Source organism: Glarea lozoyensis (genome assembly GCF_000409485.1).
Source record: "Glarea lozoyensis ATCC 20868 chromosome Unknown GLAREA9, whole genome shotgun sequence".
In the NCBI taxonomy this organism is placed as follows: domain Eukaryota; kingdom Fungi; phylum Ascomycota; class Leotiomycetes; order Helotiales; family Helotiaceae; genus Glarea; species Glarea lozoyensis.
Genome location: NW_007361004.1, coordinates 1,698,779 through 1,725,479, shown reverse-complemented (window position 1 = coordinate 1,725,479; position 26,701 = coordinate 1,698,779). Strand labels below are relative to the sequence as shown.

General features: G+C 46.5%; 10 protein-coding genes across 10 annotated transcripts; 6 read left to right on the top strand and 4 right to left on the bottom strand.

Annotated features, from left to right (window-relative positions):
- Nucleotides 1–22: 22 nt before the first annotated feature.
- Nucleotides 23–1,199, bottom strand: GLAREA_08515 (uncharacterized protein; the record flags this gene model as incomplete). The annotated part of the gene is made up of 3 exons (XM_008090559.1): nucleotides 23–857; nucleotides 942–1,068; nucleotides 1,118–1,199. The coding sequence occupies 3 exons, from the start codon at nucleotides 1,197–1,199 to the stop codon at nucleotides 23–25; spliced, it is 1,044 nt and encodes a 347-aa protein (XP_008088750.1).
- A 606-nt stretch (nucleotides 1,200–1,805) lies between these two features.
- On the top strand, nucleotides 1,806–2,593 carry GLAREA_08514 (uncharacterized protein; the record flags this gene model as incomplete). The annotated part of the gene is made up of 3 exons (XM_008090558.1): nucleotides 1,806–1,820; nucleotides 2,045–2,162; nucleotides 2,424–2,593. 3 exons carry the CDS (start codon nucleotides 1,806–1,808, stop codon nucleotides 2,591–2,593), a joined length of 303 nt encoding a protein of 100 aa, XP_008088749.1.
- A 1,608-nt stretch (nucleotides 2,594–4,201) lies between these two features.
- GLAREA_08513 (uncharacterized protein) lies at nucleotides 4,202–6,629 on the bottom strand (the record flags this gene model as incomplete). The annotated part of the gene is made up of 5 exons (XM_008090557.1): nucleotides 4,202–5,848; nucleotides 5,894–6,019; nucleotides 6,066–6,167; nucleotides 6,219–6,450; nucleotides 6,508–6,629. The coding sequence occupies 5 exons, from the start codon at nucleotides 6,627–6,629 to the stop codon at nucleotides 4,202–4,204; spliced, it is 2,229 nt and encodes a 742-aa protein (XP_008088748.1).
- Nucleotides 6,630–8,834: 2,205 nt separating this feature from the next.
- Nucleotides 8,835–9,267, bottom strand: GLAREA_08512 (RNA polymerase subunit RPB10; the record flags this gene model as incomplete). The annotated part of the gene is made up of 4 exons (XM_008090556.1): nucleotides 8,835–8,880; nucleotides 8,973–9,059; nucleotides 9,118–9,176; nucleotides 9,232–9,267. The coding sequence occupies 4 exons, from the start codon at nucleotides 9,265–9,267 to the stop codon at nucleotides 8,835–8,837; spliced, it is 228 nt and encodes a 75-aa protein (XP_008088747.1).
- A 260-nt stretch (nucleotides 9,268–9,527) lies between these two features.
- Nucleotides 9,528–12,639, top strand: GLAREA_08511 (WD40 repeat-like protein; the record flags this gene model as incomplete). Its single annotated transcript, XM_008090555.1, has 3 exons — nucleotides 9,528–9,910; nucleotides 9,960–10,756; nucleotides 10,805–12,639. 3 exons carry the CDS (start codon nucleotides 9,528–9,530, stop codon nucleotides 12,637–12,639), a joined length of 3,015 nt encoding a protein of 1,004 aa, XP_008088746.1.
- Nucleotides 12,640–13,781: 1,142 nt separating this feature from the next.
- Nucleotides 13,782–15,599, bottom strand: GLAREA_08510 (uncharacterized protein; the record flags this gene model as incomplete). Its single annotated transcript, XM_008090554.1, has 2 exons — nucleotides 13,782–14,493; nucleotides 14,539–15,599. The coding sequence occupies 2 exons, from the start codon at nucleotides 15,597–15,599 to the stop codon at nucleotides 13,782–13,784; spliced, it is 1,773 nt and encodes a 590-aa protein (XP_008088745.1).
- A 472-nt stretch (nucleotides 15,600–16,071) lies between these two features.
- Nucleotides 16,072–20,814, top strand: GLAREA_08509 (uncharacterized protein; the record flags this gene model as incomplete). The annotated part of the gene is made up of 5 exons (XM_008090553.1): nucleotides 16,072–18,166; nucleotides 18,436–18,752; nucleotides 18,798–18,971; nucleotides 19,020–20,274; nucleotides 20,321–20,814. 5 exons carry the CDS (start codon nucleotides 16,072–16,074, stop codon nucleotides 20,812–20,814), a joined length of 4,335 nt encoding a protein of 1,444 aa, XP_008088744.1.
- A 653-nt stretch (nucleotides 20,815–21,467) lies between these two features.
- Nucleotides 21,468–22,844, top strand: GLAREA_08508 (uncharacterized protein; the record flags this gene model as incomplete). The annotated part of the gene is made up of 8 exons (XM_008090552.1): nucleotides 21,468–21,533; nucleotides 21,582–21,593; nucleotides 21,639–21,715; nucleotides 21,765–21,933; nucleotides 21,986–22,182; nucleotides 22,237–22,437; nucleotides 22,532–22,740; nucleotides 22,801–22,844. 8 exons carry the CDS (start codon nucleotides 21,468–21,470, stop codon nucleotides 22,842–22,844), a joined length of 975 nt encoding a protein of 324 aa, XP_008088743.1.
- A 1,094-nt stretch (nucleotides 22,845–23,938) lies between these two features.
- Nucleotides 23,939–24,910, top strand: GLAREA_08507 (uncharacterized protein; the record flags this gene model as incomplete). The annotated part of the gene is made up of 1 exon (XM_008090551.1): nucleotides 23,939–24,910. One exon carries the CDS (start codon nucleotides 23,939–23,941, stop codon nucleotides 24,908–24,910), a length of 972 nt encoding a protein of 323 aa, XP_008088742.1.
- Nucleotides 24,911–25,684: 774 nt separating this feature from the next.
- Nucleotides 25,685–26,524, top strand: GLAREA_08506 (uncharacterized protein; the record flags this gene model as incomplete). Its single annotated transcript, XM_008090550.1, has 2 exons — nucleotides 25,685–26,140; nucleotides 26,474–26,524. 2 exons carry the CDS (start codon nucleotides 25,685–25,687, stop codon nucleotides 26,522–26,524), a joined length of 507 nt encoding a protein of 168 aa, XP_008088741.1.
- Between the last annotated feature and the right edge of the window lie 177 nt (nucleotides 26,525–26,701).

The following is a 26,701-nucleotide window of genomic DNA, read 5'->3' as shown; positions in this document are numbered from 1 at the left end:
GCCCGAAACCCAAAGAAAGTAATCAAGTCTTCACCTTCTTCGGTCTTCCCCTACCTGGCTTCTCATCATCCGCCTTCCTCTTCGCCGAAGCCGGCGTGGCAACCTCATCCACAACCTTCTTCGGGCGTCCCCTTCCCTTTCCAGTAGAGCCTGGGGTAGCCTTTGATGCAGAAGCAGGTGGTGCAACCCCAGCCTTATTAACAGAAGGACGTCCACGTTTAGGCGTCGCGACAACACTCTCCGCATCCGATTTGCGCGGTCTTCCTCTCGGCAATCCAGTAGGTTCTGCTTTCTCCTTCTTAGGTTTTGGCTCTGGCTTTGCTTTCTTCTGACTCTCAGGAAGCTTTGGGCGGCCTCTGGGAAGTCCACTAGATTCTTTCTTTGGCTTCTTCTCGTGCTCAGCCATCTTTGGTCGTCCTCTTGGGAGTCCACTGGGTTCTTTCTTGGGTTTTGGTGTGTGGACAGGTTCGTTCTCTCTGATGATAGCGTAGGCGACTTTTTCAATGTCGATTGGTGATACATCAAGTCTCTTGGCCAAGGCGGTTGAAGCAGTAAAGATCTGTTCAAACTCTTTGGCAGTGTAGCTAATTCCACTAGATTTACCCTTGCCGACAAGCCATGCGTAGACCTCGTCGCTGAAGAAGATTACATTTGCGGGGTCGTGGACGGCTAGTAAAAGCGAAGCTGTTGCTGGTCCAATACCTTTCAATGGGGCTGTCAACTTCTTAATGACAGCTTGGATATCATCAGGATGCGCAGCGTAATGATCAAATCCATCTTTACAAGCTTCGTGGACTTTTTCATCCGAGTTTGAGGCGACTTGTTTTGGGAGACTTGGTCTGAATTTACCATGTCGACTAGGTTACATTAGCAAAGGTAGATCAATCGCAAGGTCTTGGTTTGTGGCTGTGATGAAAGATTGAACGAGACGTTGAACTTACAGCTTCCACTCCAACAGCTTCTGAATATCCTTCAAATCCATTAACCTCCCCGTTTTCTTCGAAAACTGAGCCGGCGCCTCAACATATCTAAACTGATCTAGCTCCTCCAACGAAGTCTCTCCCTTGACTAAAAGAATCAGCATCCCATCAATCCACGCATTGGATCAAATACATACCACTCCTCGCCTTCACCTCCAAAACATCCTCATACCTGTCCAACGCGGCCTCAAACTCCTCAATACTAATTGAATCCGCCATTTTTGAATCGCTATCTTCCTGACTTAGTTTTCCTAGTATGCTGCGGAACATTCAGATGGGAATGTTATTTTTGTTGGATTTTTTAAAGGAAGAGGAAGTTTGTTTGGAGGTCGACGCGAGGTGAGAGATGCGACTGGGGTTACTGGGGTCTAACCGAACGGGATGAGGGAATTGGGTTAGTAGATCACTTATCGTACTTTATGTAGAGAGGATTTGAATCGTGCATCAAATTGAAAAATGTTGAAATATAAAACTGTCGATTAGACTTTCTTTTCCTGTTTTATTCGTCTTCCTCTCCAAAATCCAAGCCTTCCACTTTCTGATCCCCATCAAAATCCATATCACGTGTGCTCAGACCACCCTACCAGCCACACCTGTCTTCCACCAGCCACAAATCTAGCCCCTCGCCCCACGACCCCGATCTATACTAGCGTTGCGTCCCGCTTTTATTTTTATCGCAAAACATTTATTTCCCTCAGGCTTCATCGGCGCCAACATCTGACAACGTCCTTTTTCCACTCACGCCGACACATACGTTCTGCTTATACAGCGCACTAGCACAAGACTTTGGACTCTATAGAACGACGGGACTTGAAATCAGACATCATGGGAGGCGGAAATGTGAGTACATTCTCTTTGTTGTGGGATGCGACAACCCCACTATGAGGGCCTTCGTCGTTTGTCGTATTGTTTCTGCTGCCTCGTTTTCGGGTTTTGTTGTTTGGAAGAGGGAATACACATATTGCAGATTCTGCTAATTCCCGCCTTCTCGTTCAATCTCACCCCTCCCTTACTCTTTTACCCCAAAATCTTATGATCAGCCCAACTAATCTCGTACTCCATAGGGCGCAAAATCCAAGCGTGATCGTGAGAAGAAAGCCGCAAAAGAAGGTAGCGGAGTAGCCAAATCACAACTAAAAGTCAACGAGCAAGCGAAGGATATCCAGTGTGTTACTTGCAAGAGTACTTTTTTGAAGACGACGAGGGGGCCTGCGTGTGTATATCTCTTTTTTGGGAATGGATCAGGATGAAGTGGGGGGATGGGGAAAGGAGGAGAGGGTAGGAGAGGAGGAGAGGAGGAGAGGAGGGATGAATGGAGAGGCGAGAGAGGCAAGACGAAAGACAAAGAACGCATGAAGAAATGTGGAGGTGGAAGAGGAGCACAAGATTTCATTTAGAGGGCCATTTCATAAGGAATGCACTGCTGACATGATACCTCAACAGACTTCTCGAACACGCACAAAACAAGCACAGCAAAACAATGGAAGACTGTTTTCCAAATTTCGGAAAATAGACTCGGAACCGAGGGCTTGACGAATGAATGGAGACACGACACGGATGCCGGATGGTGGCAAATCGTTGCACTGAAGGGAGTAAATGGGACAAAGCGATGAAACATGAGACATACAAGAGATGCAAACTGCGGATGTCGGGGCGGGAGAATTGCAGATAGAATTGGGAGGATTGCTGGTACAGCGAATGGCGTTATTTAGGACACTTTTGCAAATGAAAAGGATATAGACATACAAACGTCCCCTTATGAAAACGATCGGACTATAATCAGTAGGTACATTCCTAAACGTCACGAGTTTTTGGTTTGCCAAAGGATAGTGAGCTTGGCGTGAGATATAAGTGGTCAAATAAAGAAGACCAAGTGTAGCAAGGCGAACAGTAAAGTCCGTAACCCCGAAACACCAACCTCAACACCACCATTCCTTCCAAATCCACGTAAGATTCCTAATAACCTAGACGCTCAAACAAAACGAACGCTTCCAAGCAAATTCAGTCAGAGAAAGCCGTTCTCCTGACCTAGCAATATATGCAGTTAGAGATTATGTAGATAATGGCAAACGGATAATTAGACACCACGAAAACCATTTCAATAAACCTGTTTCGTAACTTTAATGCCCCGATGAAGACGTATTGAGATGAGAAGTAAGAAGATCTAGACGGGAAGTAGTACGCTAAGATATGAGGATCCGGGATACCACGCTTTCGCGTCTAATCTGTTCCTTTTCCCCTCCGTAGGTACGCTGACTGAAATAAAGCAGCCTTATCCTCCATGGGAAATCGGTCTCTTTTTATCTTTCCTATCGTTGTATATCTCCACACGCGCCGAACAGAGGGGAAAGGGAGGGATTGGTACAGGTCGTCTGCTTTCTCCTGTGTGCCGCCTGGTGCTCTGAAAAGAAGGGATGTATAGGCGGTCAGTGTGGGTGTTGGAAGGTCGAAGGGGAAACCGGATGAGTTTGATTCGAATATGAGATGGAAAGGAGAAGAGGAAGGAGATTGAGAGGATGTGGTTTGGTGATGTGATAGTTCCCATTTCATAAAAACGCCACTAAATTCCTTCCTTTCGGACATATATACAACTCCCAGCACTCCTATCCCCGATTGCCCAACTAGTAACAAAAGAGATTTCCAAGAAAAGAGGGGGTATCTGTAACATAACATCAAAAGAGTAATCCTGCCAAATCCAAGCCAAGCCAATCCATTCTCGAGACCAAGCCAAGTTCCCCGTTCAAACCGGAATCGGCCATCTATCCATAAGTCCACATCCAAATTCAATCTCAAAGAACCGTCCCCGATATTCAATCTCAGAGCCCAATCTTGAAATCTCCAAACCTCTCTCAAATAAATCCCCAATAAGTCCAAGTCCAAACGCCCATATTCGAGACGCCGTTACAGAACAAGAAAGATATTCTAACTCCCGACTTCCCGCTTCGCTTGAAATGTTGAATGTAGATTGGAAATGTTGCGACTGCGTACATGTGTGTGTTGTGTGTAGGTTTGTAATCTCGTAATGTGCGTTGTAGAAGTGTTGTAAATGTGTTGTAAATGTCGTTATAAGATGGCGACTCATCTTACGAGCCTTCTTCCGCGCCACCTTGCAAGTCGTTTTGCTGATGTAGTCTCGCACCACCGGGTATATTGCCCAGATAACCTCTTCAAATCGAGTGTGACTCAGGCGCTGAGAATGGAGGTCTTGTCACCAAACCCCCTCAAACAGTAATACTAACATTCTTCCTCGCCCCCGCCTCCTCAATATGAAAGCCAAAAACCAACCTGTACAAATCCTTAAGAAACTCATACCGTCCACTATTAATCATCCACCCAACACTCTTCGCCACATCCACCGCATTCGCCTTACGGCCCATCGCCGGCAACGTATTCGCATTCCTGAACGTCGGGTCGCCGAGCACGAGGTTACGATACGCGGTGAGGAGTTGCGTGTGGGCGGGCAGCGAACCAAAGGAGCCGGGTTGCAGCGCTTTTACGAAATTTTGGAGGGCTGGTGGGTCGTTTTTCGATGGATTAGAGGTCGGTGTGGGCCGTGCGAATCCGACGTTCATGGCGGCTTTGAGGATGAGGATTTTGAGACGCGTGAGGTTGACGTCTTCGGTGTTGGTCGAGGTGATGGTGCTAGATGATTTTTGACTTCCTTGGGAGTAGCCTGAGAGGGAGGATTGAGCACTCGACCATCGGGCGTTGGATCCTCGACTACCTTCGGTGCCTAGTACTAGAATGTTTGGAACGTTGGGAGAATCATCCTCTTCTGGTGAAAGCGGATCCTCTTCAACTTCAAACTGTGTAGTCGGTGTTTCCGGTTCCTGATATTTCGGGAAACTGTGTTTTGACGATTCTGGGCTTCGTCCATTCAAACTCGCCATACTGTGACTTTTCGTATGTGATGACCGACTGTTAGATGATCGACTCATCTGGTCGGAAATCTGGGCAAATGTGGTTTGTGAAGGCCGCGGTGTACCTCTTTCTGGTCGGACTTGGGTCCATCCTTCTCGGAATAAATCACACAATTCCCAACATGCCTGGACTGCAGATCCAAGCAGCTCCTCATCCGCTGCTTTTCCATCTCGTTTATTCTGACGAAGACTGAATAGCATCTCAGCTAGTGACCAGCACGCTCGTAACAGAGCATCCGTCTCTTCAGCCAACTCATTCCGCTGCTTCATCAATCGATGACACAACGTAATATAAAAGTCCAGTGTCCTCTCTCGGAATGCTTCCGGAAGAGATCTGTCGTGGGTATTGTAGAGATGATTACATAATTCAAAACTCACTCGTAGGACTGAATCCGCAATTTCGTCTTTTCGCTGTCGAACGTCAAACAATGCTTGACAAAAGTCTCGACAAAGATCCAGCGTGGGCCGAACATGCGTCTCATGATCTTCATCTCGGCTGTCGTATAATTTCTGACACAATTTCCAACATGCCTTCCACGCTTTCTCATGCGCATCACCCGTTCCAGAATAGCTAAAAATTCGTTCTCGATGTATTGAGCTTAGACTTGCAAGTGTGTTACATAGCGTCCAACACTCATGTAGTGCAGTTTTGAGGGCGTTGATTTCCTCGTCCGAAGTATGTACGGTATTGGCATCAAATTCGTCTTCAGTCTCCTGCTGATCCTCTGGAATACCTGCAAACCATGAGAAACGCGATGGACCCCTGGAAGTAGTAGACGAACCTTCGAGACTATTTGCGCTGCTGGACCGACCGCCTCGTTTTCCAGTCAAAGCTTCTATTTCAGAGCGAGTCTGTGCACGAGGGGTTGCAGTATCGAGGCCAAATTTGATGGGCGCAACATCTGTAGATATCGGGGGAGGAGATACGGGACTCGTTTGCGTTGCGGTCTGGATAAGTATTAGCAATGATCACTATCATCATGACCGACTTACCTTTTCACCCGGTGCAAGTAAATCCATCCGCATCTGATTTGGAACTGATTCGTCGTATCGATATGGTACTGGAGTCGCTCTATCTGACACTGGAGGCATCATTGGTATGCTTGCTTTAGGTGTAGCCTTATCCTGTCAGCATTGCCCCTGACCGTAGCCAGAATTGACTCACAAAATTGCCATAGCCTTCAGGCGCATGTATCACTGACACCGATTCTTCCTCGGCCGTCGTTCGAAACCGATCTGGTAATGCCGTACTAAGTCTCTCAAGTCTCTGCAATGCACTCAATTAGTGGCGGACGCTTTATCGTTCGGCGCAACTTACTGCAGCTTGCTGTATCTCTGGCGAGCTCTCTAAGCTCGAGGCAGAATATTCCTCATCCTCTGCCTCTTCTGCCACTTCATCTTCAATCTCTGTAGTCTCTGTTCCATTTGAGGTGACCGGTGAAGGTCCCACCATGTCACTTGGACTCGCCATGTTTGCACTGCTGGGGGAAAGCCCGTAATCGTTTGAATGTGGACGCAGCCTATTAATCTCGCCCGAACTACGCGCCGACCTAAACAAACATCATCAGCTTCAAACACACACGCCCTCATCTGGCAACCACACTCACAGCGACTGGAAACGTGGCGAGGGTTGGCCCTGTGAATTTGGTGACAAGGAGAAGTCTGTGTAGGGAGAAAAGGCAGACATCATATTTGCCGGCGACGCTACAAGGGGACTCTCCAATGCCATTGTCGACCAGGCTGGCAGCTCGAAGGAGTGATGGCAGTGGCACGACGGGAGGTGTGAGTGGCAGACGGAACGGTTTTATGAGATTTGGCAGATTATGACGGTTCCTTTGGCTCTCCCTGGACACGCCCTGCTTACAGCGTTACGGCGCGGAGCAGGGTGGGTGTTTTTGAGGTTGGTTGTTGGGGTGGGTCGGCGTCGGTTTGAAGGCTGAATGAGGGTGGAAAGACAACAGGAAGACGCACCGCGGTCTCGACTCGCGATGAACTACCTAGGTAGCTTGTATGGAGCTGGATTTGTTTGTATGGCCAGCGACTGCAATGCACGCAGGATTGACGCGATGAAGCTACTGTATCACCAACGGGAAGGGAAGGTAGCGGTACGGAGTACAACCACAATATCCTTCAGTAAACATGTACCGATCCAGAGATTGGAGGAGAGTAAGAGAGTGGCCTGCACCAGGACCCAGGCGCATGCGGGAGCGATGTTTGCAGTTTGCTCTGATTCTCACTGTGCTCACTGGTGGGAGTTGGTGCGAGTCTCAGTACCTTCTAGGCAGAGCAGAGAAAAGACTCTCAACTGCGCCGTGCCCACGCACCCAAGACTCGCGGGGAAACCAGACTAAACCCACTGCCATCTCCCTCCCTCCCTCTTCCATCTCCAGATCTCGGTGAGTGACTAAAAGCCCTTTCTCTCGTACCAAAAAAGTAAGCACTTAAACCGCATCCAATCGCACGCCCACCCCTCTCGCGCCCGGGACGCGATGGCCACCGCAAGCGATGCATACGCTCGCCAGGATGTGGTGTGCATGCTGGCCTCGCCCTCGACCAACCAGCACCGCAGATGCGCGTCTCTTGATCGCGGGCTGCAGGAGAGCTGGCGCTTAGAAAATCAATGTCATGGCCATTTGACTACGCCGCCGCCATTGGGATAGAGTTGTGGTTGTGTTTTCCACGCGGGACTGAGCCGTCGGGATTTTTAGTATTGAAGCTTGGAGGTTTGTGAGTTATGGGGGGAGCCAATTGTGAGGGGGAGGGTACGGATGGGATGGTTGGGAAGACGATATGTGGATGGGATGTTTGGGACAAAGCAAAGAGAGTGTGGTTACTTTGGCGGGATGAGCCGTTTTTGGTAATGGTGTATTGTAAACTGAACCAGGTGTACACTTGTACGGCTCTTCGGGACGAGATACATCAGAATCTGATCCTCCTTGAATTATCGAATAACAGGTGCGTCCAAGCCAAGATCACACTCGTCGATCCCTCCCCGCCAGTCCCAAGGCAACGGATAAAGGATCACCGCTTGTGACACGAAAGATATCATCTTGAGTGCTTGACTTCATGCTATCCATCCACATACCAACACTAGACCTATTTCAATCCACGAATCCCCTCATCCTCACGCTCGGGGTCCATTAAGCCACGACGCCGGAGCCAACTGGATATCCTTCAGAGCGGTGGAGTACGTAGTTTTGTACTCGGTGAGAGGGACTAAAAAGTCACAAAACATCTACTTGCAGCCCCCATCTTTACATTCAGCCCTATTCGTGTGAACATGGGAAACGAGACGGAAACATGTCCTAGTATAGATTTAAACTTCGAAACAAAAACAACAACACACGAGATGAGGTCCAACCAAGGTTTGCGAGACCCATATTCTCCACCAACATTCTACTGTACATGCATTGCATCCACCGACGCCGCTCCTAACTTCCAGAAGCTCTCAAGCTCAAGCCTAATTCCGCGCTTGCCTAAGCGCCTCGGTGGAACCATCATGCTTCCCCGTCTATCGAGGAAACTAAGGTAAGGAAGAGCTTAGTTCACAGAAAACCAACAATTCAAGGATCATTTTACCCGCGTGGCGGTCGGGAATAGGTTGACACAAGAACAAGAAACCCAGCCTGTTGGAATAACATGACCGAAATTCGAATGCGTTGGCATGCGTTCCGACGGCGAGACCATCAAACGATAACAAACATTCCAATATGCATAGTCAGACGGTGGCTTGTGAGGGTCGCTTCGCGCGATAATGGCGGTCTGGAATCCCGCCATGTTGGGTCAGAAGGAAGATGAGAAGTTTGAATTTGAAATTAAATTCCGTGAGATATAGGCTTTTTCGTGTAACGCCTTTTATTACGCCTCCCAGTTAACCGCCGTGTCCCTGACACTGTCCAACGAACGCCTTGTGCCACATGCTATGGCCGTTTTTCTAGTTGAGAGCTTGCTTCTTCATGTCTCGTTCCGCGGGATTGTATCTATTGACATGGTTAGTCTGGATGAGGAAGACGAGGGAGAAGTCTGAGCAGAGGCGTAGGGTTCTTCGAATATTGATTCGAGAATTACTGACTTGAGGAGTTTCTCAATGAGGTCGACGTGGGTCATGATCATGCGGCGACAACAGTATCGTTTGCATCCAAGTTGGTCCATAGCATCTCTGTAAAGGAATCAGCACAAGCCCAAGCCAAGAAGCTGTAGTGATTCTCCTAGCATACCCATCTGGAATACCCTCATCAATCAACTTCAAGTACCGTTCCCATAAATCCCCAACAACCTAGTCGCAACCGTCAGTCCAGCCATGGAGGGGCGCATCCGCCACAGAGCCTTACCTTCCCGCAGGAAAAGCAGCGAACTGGAATAATCATCGTGAGATCTCAGACGTGTATATCCCTATCCAGCACAATCCCAAGAATGTCAGTTGATCGTGGTTGTTGAAACTCGAGCTTTGTGTAGTTGTCGCGTGTAGAAGCGTCAAAGAAACCTTCGGAGCTCTGCAAGATGTTCGCGGCGGATCGCGCTAAAATTTATCTCGAACTTTTTTTTCGCGAGGGTCTCGCCCGATAACGAAAAAAAGTGCCCCCAACCACCAGACACCCAACAACAACACCAACCCTCCGACAACACCATGGCTTCGATCTTGAAGCGCAAGAGAGGGGGAGTGGAGGTCTTGGATACCCCGAAACGTGCGAAATCGGTGAAGAAAGAGAATGGGAATTCGACGTTGAAGGTGGATGGGAAGGTTGATTGGGAGAAGGCTGCGGAGGAGACGTCGAAGATGAAGGAATTGGTCAAGGTTAATGGGGAGAACTTGACGAATGGAGACGCTGTTACTGCTGTTTCCGAACAGCCTCAGAATAAAAATGTGCAAAAGAAGAAAAATACGAAAGGATTAGATGCGCCAGAAACCGATGCGGGGAAGTCTATAGAGAAACCTTCATTATGGAAGCTATCAGAGTCTATAGCAGGTCGCATGTCAAGTCTGGAACCAGTTTTTACTGCCGATGAGAAGTAAGTGCAGCAATCTCTATAATTATAGTTTTCAAACTAACGCTTTCAGACATCTTCTTGTCACCACCCGAACCGCTGTCCTTGTCTACACCGCTGCCAATTCCCTCTTAACTCGATCGATCAAATTACATCTTGCCGAAAGCGAGCCAAATACTCGAATTGTCTCATTTTCTCTCTCTCCAACGGCACCTGAAATTGTGTGGGTGGCATGTTCAGATGGAAATGTGTACCGTGTGAATTGGATGACGGGTGAGGGTGCAAGCTATTCTTGGAAAACATCTTCAACTGGCTGCAATTTCATGACTGTAGCAGCCATGGAATCTCTCGGGCGAAGAAGAGACGTTGTCTTCACTACAGAAGCAAAAGGCGATGGTTGGAGAGTTACTGCCAACGAATTGACTGCGCCCGACGACCCTATCAAAACGGCTGCCAGGACAATTTATACCTCCAAGGACCGTATTCGATACTTGAAGACAGGAGCAGCGGGCTCTGTGGTTGTAGCTGCAGCGGGAAATAAGATAATTGTTGGAGGTCTGCGGACAACAGAGTATGGTGTGGTTAGCAATATGAAGTATGAGTTTCGGATATTCGAAACGAGCGACACCATATCATCGTTAGATGTCAAAGCTACGCCTAGACCTGATGGTAAGGATGTCAAGAAATCGCTCAAGAGAACACCAATTGTGGATTTAGTTGTCGGAGATGTTCGTGGATCAATATTTTTGCACAACGACTTGTTAGCGAATCTTATGCTGGCCCAAGATGGCAAACCAGGAATCAGCCTCACGCCACGGAAAATGCATTGGCATCGACAGGCAGTGAACGCGGTAAAATGGTCTCGAGATGGTATGATGATCCTTCATCACTATGTCTTCGCTTTCTAACTCTGTGTAGGTAATTACATAATATCTGGTGGAAATGAAACTGTTCTAGTCATATGGCAACTTGATACCGGAAGTCATCAATATCTACCTCATCTATCATCCACAATTCAGCAGATTGTAGTTTCACCGACCGGATCATCCTATGCTGTTCAGCTAGCGGACAATTCTGCAATGATTTTGTCGACCGCGGAATTGACTCCAACGACCAACATTGCTGGTATTCAAGCAAGCACTATAGCCGGGACACAAAGCCTGGAGTCAGAAGTTGAACGAATAGGAGAAGAGCAATGGCCGAGTCGCCTCATTCAGCGGACCCCTGCGCTCATCAATCCAAACTTTCCTTCTAAACTCTTGCTTGCAGTGGGACAGACGCAAGAAATTGATCCTGTCAATCCGCTCGTGACCGGTTCACCATATCTCCAAACTTTTGATCTTGGGACTGGACATAATGCTTCCCGTCAAGCACTAAGTCGATCGAATGTTACCATCATCAACTCGGCCCCAAGCGCTCATAAGATATCCGAACCTAGAGTCACACATATGAAAATTTCACATGACGGCAAATGGTTGGCCACGGTCGACGAGTGGACACCACCAGCCCGCGATCTGACACATTTGGCGTTGGATAAGAATAATGCTGAAGAGGAACGACTGAGTAGACGTGAGATATACTTGAAGTTTTGGGAATGGAGTGACGAGGATAATTCATGGCAGCTTGTCTCACGAATTGACGCGCCGCACACATTAAGCCAGAACTCGACACATCCAGGCCGAGTCTTGGATCTTGCAGTTGATCCCAACTCATCGAAATTTGTTACTGTAGGGGAGGATGAAATTGTGTGTACTTGGTCGACAAGAACGCGTAAGCGAGATGGTGTTCCTGTACGTGGATCAAAGGGTCAAGTCCTTCGAAATTGGTATTGCCAGCATGCCATATCTCTTGGAAAACAAGAGATGGCCGAGGACATTGGTCATATAGATGCATCAGTTGCCGGTGCTGCTCTAGCATTTTCCGAAGACGGCTCGGTTCTGGCTGCTGCAACTAGCAGTCAAGATGGCATTGTCCACTTCATCGAACCGAACTCGGGCTCAATTCGTCAATCTCAGACTGGTATTTTCCAAGGACATCTCGTCAAGATGGATTTCCTAGGCCAAGACTTGATCGTGCTCGCAGACCAACTCACACTCTACGACCTCGTATCCAACGAAATACGCATGAACTTCAAACTCAACATTCACCTTCGCGAGCTCTCCATCGCTCAAAAGCAAGAAATGATCCACCTAGCAGCCGATCTCAAATCCCGCACCTTCGCCGTCTCGTTCCCAATACGCTGCAAAGATCTTACAGTGAAAAAGGAGAAGTCTTTGACGTACCAGCAATCAGAACTCTTCATCTTCCACCAAGACGAACTACAACCACAACTCCACGACATCCTCCCCATTTTCATAACCGCCCTCCTCCCCGCCGCCGACTCAGATGGTTTTCTCCTCCTCGACACCGCCGCCGAGATCCGCACTGCTCATAAGAAGGGGAGTCAGATCCTCACAGCAATGGCGCAATCTACATCTGCTCTCCTTCTTGACGACTCCGCCGAAGTCAACGGCGTTGTCGTGCCCACGGACGAAGATGAGGAAATGGAAGACGAAGATGTCCAGCTACTCACGCCCGCGGCGACGGAAGATGGAAATGACGATGAGGATGAGAATGACACGCCAGTTGTTACGGCGCAGCAGCTTGCACAGGTGTTTGATATCGGTCCGGCGTTTGCGCTGCCGCCGTTGGAAGTGATGTTTTATCAGGTTGCGGGGTTGTTTGCGGGGAAGCCGATGGTGAGAGATGTTTGATGGAGTGGAGATGAATGGGTGAGAATGAGATGTGTTGTTGCATAGCGTACCATTGATGTTTAGCGTTGTATATAGTAAACTGGCGGGGGTGGGAAAAGTAGTATGGAATTTGATGAATACCCTTTTTAAACACTTCTCTAACTGATGAGAATGGTGATGGAATGTGCTTAACTATGTATTCCATCTATCACGAAAGCACTTGTGAAAGAAATATCAGTGCGCCTGTGGTAGCGGGTTCGTATTAAGAGAGGCATGTAGTAGGGAGTTTTGAAAGAATTTGTTTTTTGAGTGGGCTTGTTATTTGGCATATACTATTCCCCAAAATATTAACATTGTTATATTGGTGTTCTTTGGATGTAAAGAGGGGTCAATGCGGGGTACTTTGATGGGGAAATAGGTCCTCGTGATTAGATCGTGGAGAGATGTGAGGGCTGGGTGGAGGCTGGGTGGAGGTTCTTACTAGATTTTGTGTGGAAAGATGCAATTATAAGAGACTTCTAAAGAGGAATTCATTTAATCTCCTGACTGGACTTTGCTATCAAATCATACACAGCACCTCGAGCCTCCTACAACCAGCCCACCCCCACTACTATCCCACTAAAGTAATACCCGTGTGTCACTACTCAATCAAGAATTAATACATTTCAAGACTGTGACTTCATCAGACAACGACAAATCCCAGACTCCCCAAGAATATTTTCCAACCTTTGCAAATCTCAAGACCGTAGCCCAGAAAGACAGAGATATGCCCTTGGGGTCGACACGCTTGACGTGTAGGATTCTGGTAGTGAGTTTATACTTCGAAGTACAGTCTATTAAATGAGTGGCTTGGTTATGCCTTCGATACACTGAGACTGTCTATAAAGTGGATTGGTATAAATGGAAGTAAATAATCACATAGCACACGAGGTATAATTGCAAATTATGAAAATCGTATATTCAACTTAACACAAACCGAAAACCGACCTAAAAATAAACGCTACTATACAAATCAACCACAAATTTTTACCGCTTCCTCAATCCCTAGTCCCCAGTTACAAAACGCCCGCTCCTCAAAATGAAAACCCTATTCAATTTAATGTAGAAAATCCTCCCTACCCCCTCATGAATTTTGGTTGTAGAATTCCTCCTTATGAAACCCCTTAGTCCGAACTCTGACCATTGTTAACACCGCTACCACTAGTAGTGTTCTTAGCCTTCCCCCGAATATCCTGCCATGTAGCACCGAATCTACGACCCGTACTAGCAAGGAGACCCTCTTCCTCGTCAGCTTCGGCGTCCTCGTCGAATTGGTTGATATCGAGTTTTGGTGTTCTGAACAGCGAAGTGACGAAGACGATCATAAAGACGGCGAGGAAAGCGAATTGCGCCCAAAACGCAATTGCACCAAAGACTGGGAAGTTGACTGTTACGCGGTTGAGGAAGGTTGAGACGACACTTGGCGTGCAAACGTTCTTGGAGCCATAGGCTTCTGAGAGCTCGGTACAAGGCTTGATCTTCTCGGGGTGGTTGGAGCAGTCGGGTTGATCGTCTGGGTGCTTGGTTGGGAAGCTGCAGAATGTTTGGGCGCCATAGATGCCGTATTGGGGAGCGACGATCATGACGAGTGAGTAGTTGATGGCGAGCATGATCAGGGTCAACATTACTGTGGCCATGAGTAATGCCTGTGGAGAGGTGTGTCCCTTGCGGATATCGAAGATGCGGAGCCAGAGGAATCTGATACCGATGGTAGCAATTCCGGCGACGGAGCTACTGAAGAAGAGTAGGACCAATAATGCCATAAGAACATAATCGATTGGGAATACTCGGGATGCTTGTACGAAGATATAGTTGACTGGTTGGAAGATGTTGATGCTAGAGAATTTAGTAAAGAAAACTTAAAATGGGGTAATCACCTACCTTCCAAGAATATAGCCACATCCCTCTTTGCAGATTGAGTTCTTAGCTTTGTCGATACCAGTGATCAACATCGAAGCCCAGATCACGATGCCGAGTAACAACAAAAGAATGCCTCCGATCAACTTAAGAGGTCGAAAAATGGCGCACGTCTTAGTCCAAACTCTGACAATAAATGACTTTCCGTCACCACGTGCCTCTGCAGCTAATCTTTCCCGTCGGACCAGAGTACGTTCCTCTCGCTTCAAAGCCTCAAGTTCTCGCTGGTCCTTTGCCGGTAAGCCACCATCACGTCCAGTGTTTCGTGCCTCCAACTGGTGTTGCCTTTCTCTATTCTGTTCCAGAGCCGAAGCAGTGGTCTCTGATAGTTGTGGGGCGCTAATAGATGGCGCGGACTTGATGAAAGAGATTGGCAAGAGAGCAAGACCAGCAGCAGTGTACAGGACATAAAGCAGAGTACCGATGCAAATAAGGAATCCAAGAGAGAAAGTCAAAGCTCTGGTTCCATGGTCTTCCTGCAAAAGCTTTTTGAAGTAATCAAGGTCCATGTGCTTTCCTTCCCGGTTGCGTGCTACTGGTACGAAGAAACCTACCAGGAACAGAATCAGGACCAGCACGACGAAAATTAGGGTATATTTGAGTGCGCCCAAAGCTTTCGAACCAAATGACTGGCGGTCATTGTCTGCTTCTTCATCGTCAAGCTCTTCGTAGAAGAAGTAGGTGAACGGGACAACCAGAAGACACAAAACGGCGTCTAAGCTGTAGAGCGCATAGTAAACAATCTTTAATTGAAAGAGGATGTTGTGTACAGCCTCTGGTGTTGCCCAATCTTTCTTCCGGCCGAGTTTTGAGGATGTGGTCGAGCTTACTAGAGCAATATCGACTGGTAGGAGGAGAACAGTTGCGAGGAGAGAGGTCAAAGTGATGACTGTTATGGTTGAGACCAGGGCGGATCGATCGCGAGGAGTCTGGTAGGTGTAGGTGAATATAGCTGCTACCAATGCTACGAGTCCCACAGCAACAGCATATGCGACCCAGATAAAGGCAGTCTGGATTAACGCCATGGTCGCGACCTGTAGTATGGATCTCGGTATACAATCAGTGTTAACTAAACATAGCTGTTAGTACATTTCCTAGCCATATATGCAGTCTTATGGGTGTATAGCACTTACTCACTGTTTAACCCTCTCATACACAAGTTAAACACGTAGAAAAGATGTCCTGAAGAGATAATCGCACAATCGTGCTGCCTGGTGGTGGTGTTGATAAAGGATCTCCTCTTCGAACTGACGTAGGAAGCTCATGCATGCTTGAGCTAAGAAACAGGGTCCGATGCCCAAAGCTCTCTTGAACCCAGCACGCCCAGCTCTTGGCGGCGGCACGGGAAAACAAATATCCAGATCGCGGTCGCGACATTCCTTGAAGCTTCGACTTACAGACTTGTACACACTTATTCCTCCGCAGAGCAGAAATACACCTTCATTTCTAAAGTCCGTCTGAGATGAGGCGCACGAGGTCGCGGTTGCAATTACCATAATGCAATGCTATACGGAGCTGACACCTCCTACAGCTGTTTCACACTCACTAAGCTTGCCATTTGTATCTGCCCAGTCGAACAACCTCGTAGTCGCAAAAACCTCCTTACTCCAAATATTCTCTACCACTACAGTATCGATTCAGATCGAAGATGCGAGCGAAGAAGCAAGGCTTGGGAAGCAAAATGGCAAAAACGACCGCAGAGGGAACGATGACGATGGTCTGGAGGCATCGTTTCTGGGAGTGGATTCAACTCTGCGAATGCCCTCGAGATCGAGTAAAACCAAGCTAGTTCTTGTCGCCGAATATACTATTTCCGGCACAATCACATCCCTGGCTAGAGTTAGCCTTCCGTCGACAAAGTCAGGAGGAGATGCATTACTTGTTGGCCTCAAAGATGCGAAAATCAGTTTGGTGGAATGGGACCCTAGCCGGCCCGGCATAACGACGACTTCAATCCATTATTATGAGCAAAATGACTACAACGGTAGCCCATGGACGATGAGCACCAGCGAGAGTGTCAATTACCTGACGGCAGATCCTGGGAATCGATGCGCAGCTCTGAAATTCGGCGCGCGCAATCTGGCCATTCTTCCCTTCAACCAAGGCGATGAAGATGTGAATATGGATGACTGGGATGAAGAGCTAGACGGGCCTCGTCCGGAGTTGCAAGCGACTACCAAGTTGACGAATGGAGACAGCAAAAAGGTCGAAACACCATATGGACCATCATATATCTTGCGACTTCCCAAATTAGATCCCAACATGTGCTATCCTATACATCTTGCATTTCTCCACGAGTATCGAGAACCAACATTTGGAATCTTGTCATCTAATCGTTTACCGGCGGCATCACTGCTACATGAGAGGAAAGACCCGTTGTTTTATATGGTTTTCACATTGGATGTTCATCAGCGAGCGGTCACTACGATCTTATCTATTGACAAGCTTCCATTTGATCTTGATCGAGTAGTACCTGTCCCAGCTCCAGTTGGAGGAGCTATTCTCGTTGGTGGCAATCAGTTGATACATATTGATCAAGCTGGAAAGGCTAATGGGGTTGCTGTCAATCCTTTTGCGAAATTGTCCACAAATTTCACTCTCAAAACCCAAGCGGATCTTGATTTGCGATTAGAAGCTTGCCAAATCGAACAACTTTCTAAGCATAATGGGGACATGCTCATAATTCTTCATACTGGTGAACTTGCAATTTTGAGTTTCGAAATGGACGGAAGGTCCGTGTCCGCTATAAGCATCCGTCGTGTGGCAAAAGAGTCGGGAGGGAATCTCCTTCAAAGCGGTGCTTCTTGCGTTACAAGAGTGAGTTCCAATGCTGTATTTGTGGGTAGCGATGGAGCAGATGCGGTTGTACTAGGATGGAATCGAAAATCAGGACAGAATTCTCGGCGCAAGCGTATAGAGGATATAGATGGGGTGGACGAATCACTGCTTGATGATGAAGATGAAGATGATGAAGACCTCGACGATGAGCTTTATGGAGGAGCCCCTGCGCTCAGCAAAAGTATCTCGAATCCCGCGGAATCGAGCAATAGCAAATCTGGTGATTACGTATTCCAGATACACGACTCTTTGATCAACATTGCTCCGATAATAGACTCAGTTCTAGGTAGCTCCTCGTCTTACATGGAGGATGAACAGAAGGGGAGATGCGAAGATGTGAGAAGCGATCTTCAACTCGTATTGGCAACAGGTAAAGATTCAGGTGGTTCAATTGCCATCATACATAAAAATATCCAGCCAAAGGTAATGGGGAAGTTTGAATTTGCAGAGGCTCGTGGGCTTTGGACAACCAGTGTGAAACGACCCCAGGTAAAGGGGCTTCCAGTCTCAAAGGAGAAGACTGCAACCAGTGGTGATTATGCTCTTGAAGCTCAGTATGATCGATTAATGATAGTTTCGAAGACTCTCGATGATAGTGAGGAGTCAAGCGTTTACATTCTGACTGATACTGGCTTCGAGGAACTCACAACCCCTGAGTATGAAAAGGAGGGTGCCACGATTGAAGTTGGAAACCTTGGGAATGGAATGCGCCTCATCCAAGTGGTAAAAACGCAAGTTCGCGCATATGATGGCGGTAAGTCTCAAATTTCATTTGGCCTTCTTCTTGTCATTACAGTGAGTCGAGGCCTTAACAAAGAGCAAGATGGAAGAGCATGTGTGGCATTTGTTGAGATATTTCAATGGCTTTATTTCTGTTATAGGGGCGCTATTTGGAGCATGTACTATCCTATAGCATCAATGAAACCTTTTACCAACATTTTGCATCCGTGTCTTCTGCTATTGCGACGTGCTGTCTCCCAGGTTGTAATAAAGAATCACATGCTAACGGTGAGAACCATCTAGATCTCGGATTGGCACAAATACTTGAAATGGAGGACGAGAACACTGGTGCTGAGCCCAATATCATCAGCGCCAGTTTTGCCGATCCGTACATATTATTGGTCAGAGACGACTCAAGCATATTTGTGGTCGTCTGTGATAACAGCTATGATTTAGAGGAACTGGAGCGAGTTGATGATGTTCTCCTCTCGACAAAATGGCTCACTGGATGCCTCTATACCGACACTACTGGCGCATTTGCCAATATTCAGTCGGATAAAGGGCAAAAAGATGGCGAGAATATTATGATGTTCTTGCTAAGCGCAGGTGGAGCTCTCTACGTATGTCAATCGTAAGGCTCATGAATCATTTGCTAACATCAATAGATTTACGCCTTGCCTGATTTATCCAAAGCTCTTTATGTAGCTGAAGGACTTTGCTTTGTACCTCCGGTGCTCTCTGCTGACTATGCGGCAAGGAGGTCTGCTGCGCGAGAAACCCTGATAGAAATAATAGTAGCAGATCTCGGCGATTCAGTATCTAAATCACCATATCTTATTGTAAGTTACCATTCCAATTTCGTGTAAATATTACTGATACATCAGCAGCTTCGTCCCTCTAGCGATGACCTAACAATCTATGAGCCATTTAGAGTGACCTCCGACTCGACACCCAATACACTTTCGTCAAGTCTTCATTTCCTCAAAATTCACAACCCACACCTGGCGAAGAACACAGAAGAGGCAGCTGCGGATGAAACAGCTGGCGGTGAAGATGAGATGAGAAACAAGCCAATGCGCGCTATTGGAAACATCGGTGGCTATAGTACAGTCTTTTTACCCGGCGGCTCCCCAGCATTCATTCTTAAAAGCGCCAAAAGCATACCAAAAGTCATTAGCCTGCAGGGGGTTGGTGTGAGAGGTCTAAGCAGCTTTCACACAAGCGGCTGTGATAGAGGGTTTATCTATGCAGATAATAAGGGCATCACTCGTGTTGCCCAACTGCCAGACAATACCAATCTTACTGAGTTGGGCGTGGCGGTGCAAAAGGTCTCCTTGAACGAAGAGATACATGCACTCGCCTATCACCCCTTGATGTCATGCTATGTGGTTGGCACTAGCACTCGCACGGAATTTGAGCTTCCAAAAGATGACGATCATCGTCGAGAAATGAAGAATGAGGATGTTCCATTCAAGCCAACTATGGAACAAGGCTTCCTCAAATTAATCAATCCAATCAATTGGTCAGTCATTGATACGATTGAGATGGACCCTTGCGAGATCATCATGTGCGTCAAGAGCCTTAATCTCGAGATATCTGAAAACACCAATGAACGTAAGCAGTTGATCACTGTAGGCACTGCCATCTCAAAGGGAGAGGATCTTGCTATCAAGGGACGGCTATACGTCTACGATGTTGTCAGTGTAGTCCCGCAACCCGGTCGACCAGAGACCAACAAGAGGTTGAAGCTCATAGCAAGGGAGGATATTCCAAGAGGAGCCATCACGGGCGTCTCAGAAATCGGGACCCAAGGATTTATGCTTGTTGCGCAGGGTCAAAAGTGTATGGTCAGAGGTCTTAAGGAAGATGGAACTCTTCTGCCAGTTGCGTTCATGGACATGAATTGCTTCGTTACTGCTGTTAAAGAACTCCCTGGCACTGGTTTGTGCGTTCTTTCTGATGCCATCAAGGGAGTATGGTTTGTGGGGTACACAGAAGAGCCTTACAAAATGCTGCTCTTTGGTAAATCATCAACTAAAATGGAAGTCATGACCGCAGATTTACTCCCAGACGGCAACGAGTTGTACATCATAGCGGCGGACGCAGATTGTAATCTGCATGTAATGCAATTCGACCCCGAGCGTAAGTCCATCCTCCTAATCCCGTATAAACCTACTAATACATCTAGATCCTAAATCCCTACAAGGCCACCTCCTCCTCCACCGAACCACATTCTCACTAGGCGGCCACCTTGCCACGGGAATGACACTTCTTCCACGAACAACATCGACCTCTATCCTCCTCGACACCGAAGAAAATGCAGACACCGCAGCAGAAGCCACCATACCCGCTCACCAACTCCTAATCACCACTACCACAGGTTCCATATCTCTCCTCTCTCCTCTTAGCGAGAGTCAATACCGCCGTCTCAGCACCCTAACCACACATTTGACGAACGTCCTTTGGCACGCCTGCGGTCTCAATCCCAGAGCTCACAGAATAGATCGCAACGCGCCAGAGAGTATGGTCGGTGGCCGAGCCGTAGTCGACGGTACGATCCTGGGACGATGGATGGAATTGGGGAGTCAACGACGAGCAGAGGTTGCTGGAAGGGTTGGTGTGGACGTTGAGGAGGTGAGGGACGATCTCGCTTCGTTGGTTGGTGGACTGGGATATCTGTAGGTTTTGGGCATTGGAAAGATGTGTGCGGCGCTGAATTTTTGACGTTGAATTTTCATCTATGCAAGGATATTTAGGGACTTATTTTTATCACCTTTTCTAATCTTCTGGTTTCTTAATTGTGTAATTGGACATTTGCACTCCAACTATCTCCTTTCCTGTCCTCCTAAGTCTCGTACAACGCTCCTTCCTCTTCACCAACAGCCCCACATCCTGCACATATTCTCCCACCCGGCCCTAATCCTCACTCTCCTGCATCTCCATATGGGATCCCAATATCTCCATCATTGCAATTCATCTATCCTCCCCATGATCAGCATGAAATCCCGCCTAAAACGGGATCGGCAGTTCGCAGACGCCACAACACTTTATTCTCGATTCATTGCTGCCGAGATTGCTGATGTTGTGGTACATGGCGGAGAGGTATTAGATATGATGGCACTCCGCTAGATTGTCTGTGTTTGAAGTGGTGATTGTTATTCCTGATTGAAAATACGAATTGTAGGAAAGCAGAGTCAAGATGTTGTGGAATTCGTTGATCGTGTTGAGTCTTGTTGCGCGGAATGTCAGAGCTACGCATACGTTAAGATTTGCGTGCTCGCAACTTGTTACTGAGAGGCTTGATCCGTATGTATTCCTGGTGCAAGAGGTTCAAGATGGTAGTTGATGGCAAGGTTAGGTTGGTAAATCCAGGTGTCAATCCTTCGCCGCATATGCACCAGGTATGTGGTCTCTTCTACTTTTGGGAAAAGCTACTAATTCTATGACAGATCGTGGGAGGCGTAAGTTACAGCGACATCTATATTTGTCTATACTAACATCGATAGGATGCGTTTAACGTGACGATGGATCCTCGAACCGATATAGCAGAAATGGCTTCATGTACTACATGTACTTTCTCAGAGTACATCTTCCTCAGACCTGGAATATACCGAATCTAACTTGTCTCGCAGGGATTTCTCCAACTACTGGACAGCAGTCCTCTACTTCCGCGCCCGAAACGGCACATTCAAACGCGTCCAGCAACTCAGCAATCAGAACCTCGCGGACGCAGACGGTGGAATGACAGTTTACTACGTCTCTCCAGACAGTCGAACCTCCCAGATTACAGCTTTTAGACCCGTAAGTCTTTCTCCTCAACCACAATTAGATGTTGAGGTTGATAATCAATCAGGGGTTCCGGATGTTGGCAGGAACAGCAGAGGCACGTATTCCACAATCCGGATTCGTAAATCTATATCGATGTTACGACGGTTACGATGACAAGATGTTCTTTTACCCAAATCCGATGGGTGTGGCTGCGAGTGATACGACGGATTTGCCGAAGGGATATTGTGCTGGTGGGATCAGAGTCAATACGTTCTTCCCAACGTTTGTGTACCCCCATCTTCCAGTTGATTATGAAAAACTAATCTGTGTTCGCAGATGCTGGGACGGCATCAACCTCGATAGTCCAGACCACAAAACCCACGTCGCTTATCCAGTTCGCGGTCAACCATGTCCAGCTACACATCCAGTGGAGATTCCACAAATCTTTATCGAAACGATTTGGAAGACAGGGGACTTTCCAAAAGAAGACTGGCCTGAGGATGGAAGCCAACCATTCGTGTTTAGCCAGGGAGATCCGTAAGTCCTCCCGTCTATTTTCTTTTAGTTCTCCGTTTTTCTCCCCTTCCACCTTTATCCAACTGTATTCTACCGCATTACTGATCTAAAATAGTACCGGCTTCGGCCATCACGCCGACTACGTATTCGGTTGGAAAGGCGACTCCCTCCAAAAAGCTATGGATGCAAGATGTGATGTTTATGATCCGACACCTGATGGGGCGATTCACCCGCCGAGTGAGTGTCCGCAGCTGAGGACGCAGGAACAGGTTACCGCGAATAAGTGTGTTCAGAGACAGATGGCTAGGGAGGAGTTGGATGAGTGTGAGTCTTTTGCCTTTTTCTGTTTTCTTTTTGGTGGGAATGAGAGGCTGATTTTACTAGGGATTTCGGAGTTACCTGGTGGGAGAGTCGTTACTTATGCTTAGGCTTGAAGCAGAAATAGTGGCTACCAGAGGCAGAAAGCGTTGTGAAGATTCGACACTAGTAAATGGATCAAGTTCCGCTAACGAATATCTCACTGATTTGTGAAGCACATGACAGATTTTCTGCGTCTCCTTCGTTTTTGATTCTTCGTCTGATGACTCAGTTCATATTCTCTCATAGAGGAGGGATCTTCTAGCCACTTGCCGCATATTGGTTTATTTCGATTACAATGATGAATTCATTTTGTTTCTCAGGCCGCATCGTGCTTCTTGTCGAGACTTTGGTAATGATATTAATCGTTGTATTGGAATTAGTAACCTGATGATGTGCTACCCGGTTCGTCAACAGACGTCATGTATGATTGATGTAACCACTTTATTATCCTGTTTATTAATGGGGTCTATCGATGAACAGGATACCATATACGTTAACAAACCCACTTAATCACCTTGTCCGTGAACAGAAATTTTGTTCCCTGACTTCTACTATAACTATTCAAGAATACGATAGCGAGACCGAGACCGAGAGTAATGTTAAGAGCAAATAATTCTGGGAAAAATACTTACTAACTATGTATTAGCTATTATGAAGTTAAAGTCAACTTTCTTAACACTAGCGTTACTATTTAGCGTTCTTCTAACTAGGTAGAAATTAGGTATTCTAGACTACCGAGATAGGCTGTTTTGGGATTCTGTTTACGGATAGGGTCACTCTATACGGGAATACGAAGTTGTTTACGAATAGGATGCTAAAATTAGGTTTGTTCACGTATCAGGAACCCATTTATATATAGGCCACACTTTAGGTAAACACCACCCTATTCATGAACACGATATATTGACAGACTAGGTGGAACATATGTTCCATCTCGTTCACATCGGAAAAAAAAGGAACATGTCCAGTGCTCTAGTTGTTTAGTACAGAGAACAATCGACTAAAATTTCGGAATTTAATGTCAAATACGCTCATAAGACCTTTTACCCTTTAAAAGCATGTGTTCTGTCTTCCTACACTCTGCACGATCCCTCTTTTCCATCAAACCTGAAATTTCTCCATTATTTCTTAATTATATCGCAGCAGCTACCAGTCCCAAAATATGTCCACTTCGACAGAAAACAATGACCGCAAAGATATTCAACAAACGATTGAATTCGAACGGTTTCCCCTAGAAATTCAAGACCAAATTTGGGAGTCGACATGTGTCCCACGGAACATATTCATTTACGAGATCGAGCAGATTATAACAATTGATGAGGGATTGGGCGAACGATATAACAAATGTAAAATTCACCAGGAGGTTGGCGATTGTTACAATCATCAACCCATAGCGCTCAGCGGAAACTATAGAAGCAGAGACAATCTTCCACGCAGATACGAACGAATCCTTGAGGGGGATCTTCCAAACTCATGGATTTACTTCAACTTCGACATTGATACGTTGGTGATACATCCTCAAATGATTACTCGCCACTTTGTGCCAATAGATGGCACAGACCAGCAGCCAAGTTGGGGTTTGAAAGAGCAGTTTAAAATCTTGGGCCCTAACTCGCAATGCGGACAGACCATGTTGAGAGGCAAGCAATTATTGAAAGGTCGAAACAATAATCTAGAACGAATCCAATTCATTGCGATTGGGGGCTTTCGCTGGTGGAACTCCGAGACAGTTCTTTGTGGAAAAACAAAGTCTTGCGGATTTGATCTCCAGAAGTTCAATTTTGAAGCAGGCATCAAGCATGGATTTCAAAATCTGAAAGAACTCATATTGGTTCTGGCGAAGGAGAAAGAACTGACTAGTGCTCAGCTGGATTCAATCCCCCCTGGAATTGGTCTGAGGACCGAAGAGGGAAAGGAAATATGCAGACGTGAGATTACGGAGATGTATAAAGCGGAGAAGGCACGTCGTCCTGGCTTTAAGATTCCTAAGATTATTTTCTTGGAGCATGAGGATCCGAAAGCACCCAACTTTGATTTTGGCAAGCAGAATGGAATGGGGACGAAGGTAGGCACTGTACCGTTTGGGCTGTCGCCCCCTCGTGTAGAGACGGAGAATGCAGAGTCGGAGGAATAATAGGAAACGCAGTAATAAGACTAGGAAATGTAGGAGACAGAATGCAAGTTCTCGTGCAAAGTATATTTACGTATAGAGAAGGGACTAGGCTGAACCTGGAGTCTATACTAAGTAATTGATTTGAGAAAAGGAACAGAAAATAATCTGTATTTGCTATGTTAGATGTTTCTATTTTCAGTATAGTCGTATAAAGAGCATCACCTGTCTTATAACAGTCAACACTATAAGTCACAATTATCGATGACTAATATGTAATTGGTGATTAATAGTAAAAACACATTATATAAAATTACACCACTGACTAAGCGATATTTGTATAAATGAACATCTTGTTCTACGTATAATTCACCGAAAACAATGATCATCTTTTTCATATGTTTTAAAACTTCGCAGATCTTGTCTTCCATCTTCATGACTGTTAATTTCCATAGTAGTGCAACCAAAAACTACATCGATACTATGGACTCAAAATCTGCACACCTAGACGATGGTCTTCCAAACGCGCAGGACAGCAACCAAAATAACAGGACACAACAAGTCATAAACCCAATAGCTACCATTGAAAAGCTGCCCCAGGAACTCCGGGATCTGATCTGGAATTACACTTTTATTCCTCGGTGGATTGAGTGTGTGACAGATTTGTTCGATGTTTGCGATATCGGAGAATGGGGACCTGTCCCTTGCTTCTTGCCCTGCTTCTCCACGCTACCAACAACACTACACGTATCGCAGAGCAGTAGAGCAGAGACCCTCCGCTGCTATACACACACCAATATGTACCATTTCAACTACGTCAACTTCGAAATCGACACGCTAGAGATCTCTCACGAACTAGAATTTGTAAATAAAAACAACACGTACCAAAAGGATACATTTCTCAACCGCGAAGGATGTCTGGAGGAAAGCGATCTGGACCGGGTCCAATCAGTTGCCGTTCGAGACTTATATTGGGATCTCTGCGAAACTAGAGCTAAGAGGTTTTTCAAAAACGGTATCGCGAAGAGCTTTCGGCATTTGAGAGAACTCGTTTTCCTTTCTGAGTTTACTTTGAACCCGGAAAGCCAAGAGTCTCTTCGACAGGAGATCACAAGCTTGTTCCAGGTCGAAAAGGCGTCGAACCCACAATGTAGGATCCCTGAGATTATTTTTCTTCAGTATGGATACGAGGAGTTTCCCGGTTATTACCCTAGATATGGAAGGATTTCAGGTAGATGTGGGTTTGAAGTAGAGGTATTGCGCTTACAGATAACTGCTATCCTGTTACTACTGGAAATACTTACGAGTGTCATATGTAATGCCTCATTAAATATTCTATATATTCTTCTATTGACAAATGATGTTCGAGAGGTAACAGATAATTCACTAAGACTCTTTTCGTAAAATCTCTTTCTCGTGTTATTGATAACACCCTCCCTCCACAGTAGTACTTTATATGCTCTCACACATTCCAGACATTAAGCATTACAGCAGCTCCCCCAGTATCTTTCCCGAGCCTTAGTATCAGATAATACTACAGAGCTTTTATGACAAACAATCTGATTCTTTAAATATTAATAGTTATAGAGTATTATGAAGAAGTCTCCTAATATATTACCAACCGTCCGAGACAGGTAATCTGTTTAGCTAAAGTTTTGGAAAGGGTTATTGCTCGGATGCTACGCACCTAAACTCGGGACAAAGAATATCGCTAATATCTAGATCACCTGTTTTCAAAGTTGCACAACAATATTCTCTAATTACTGTTTTGAAGAACATTATTTTCTGTTCTTTGGGGATTACTATTTAAGAGTA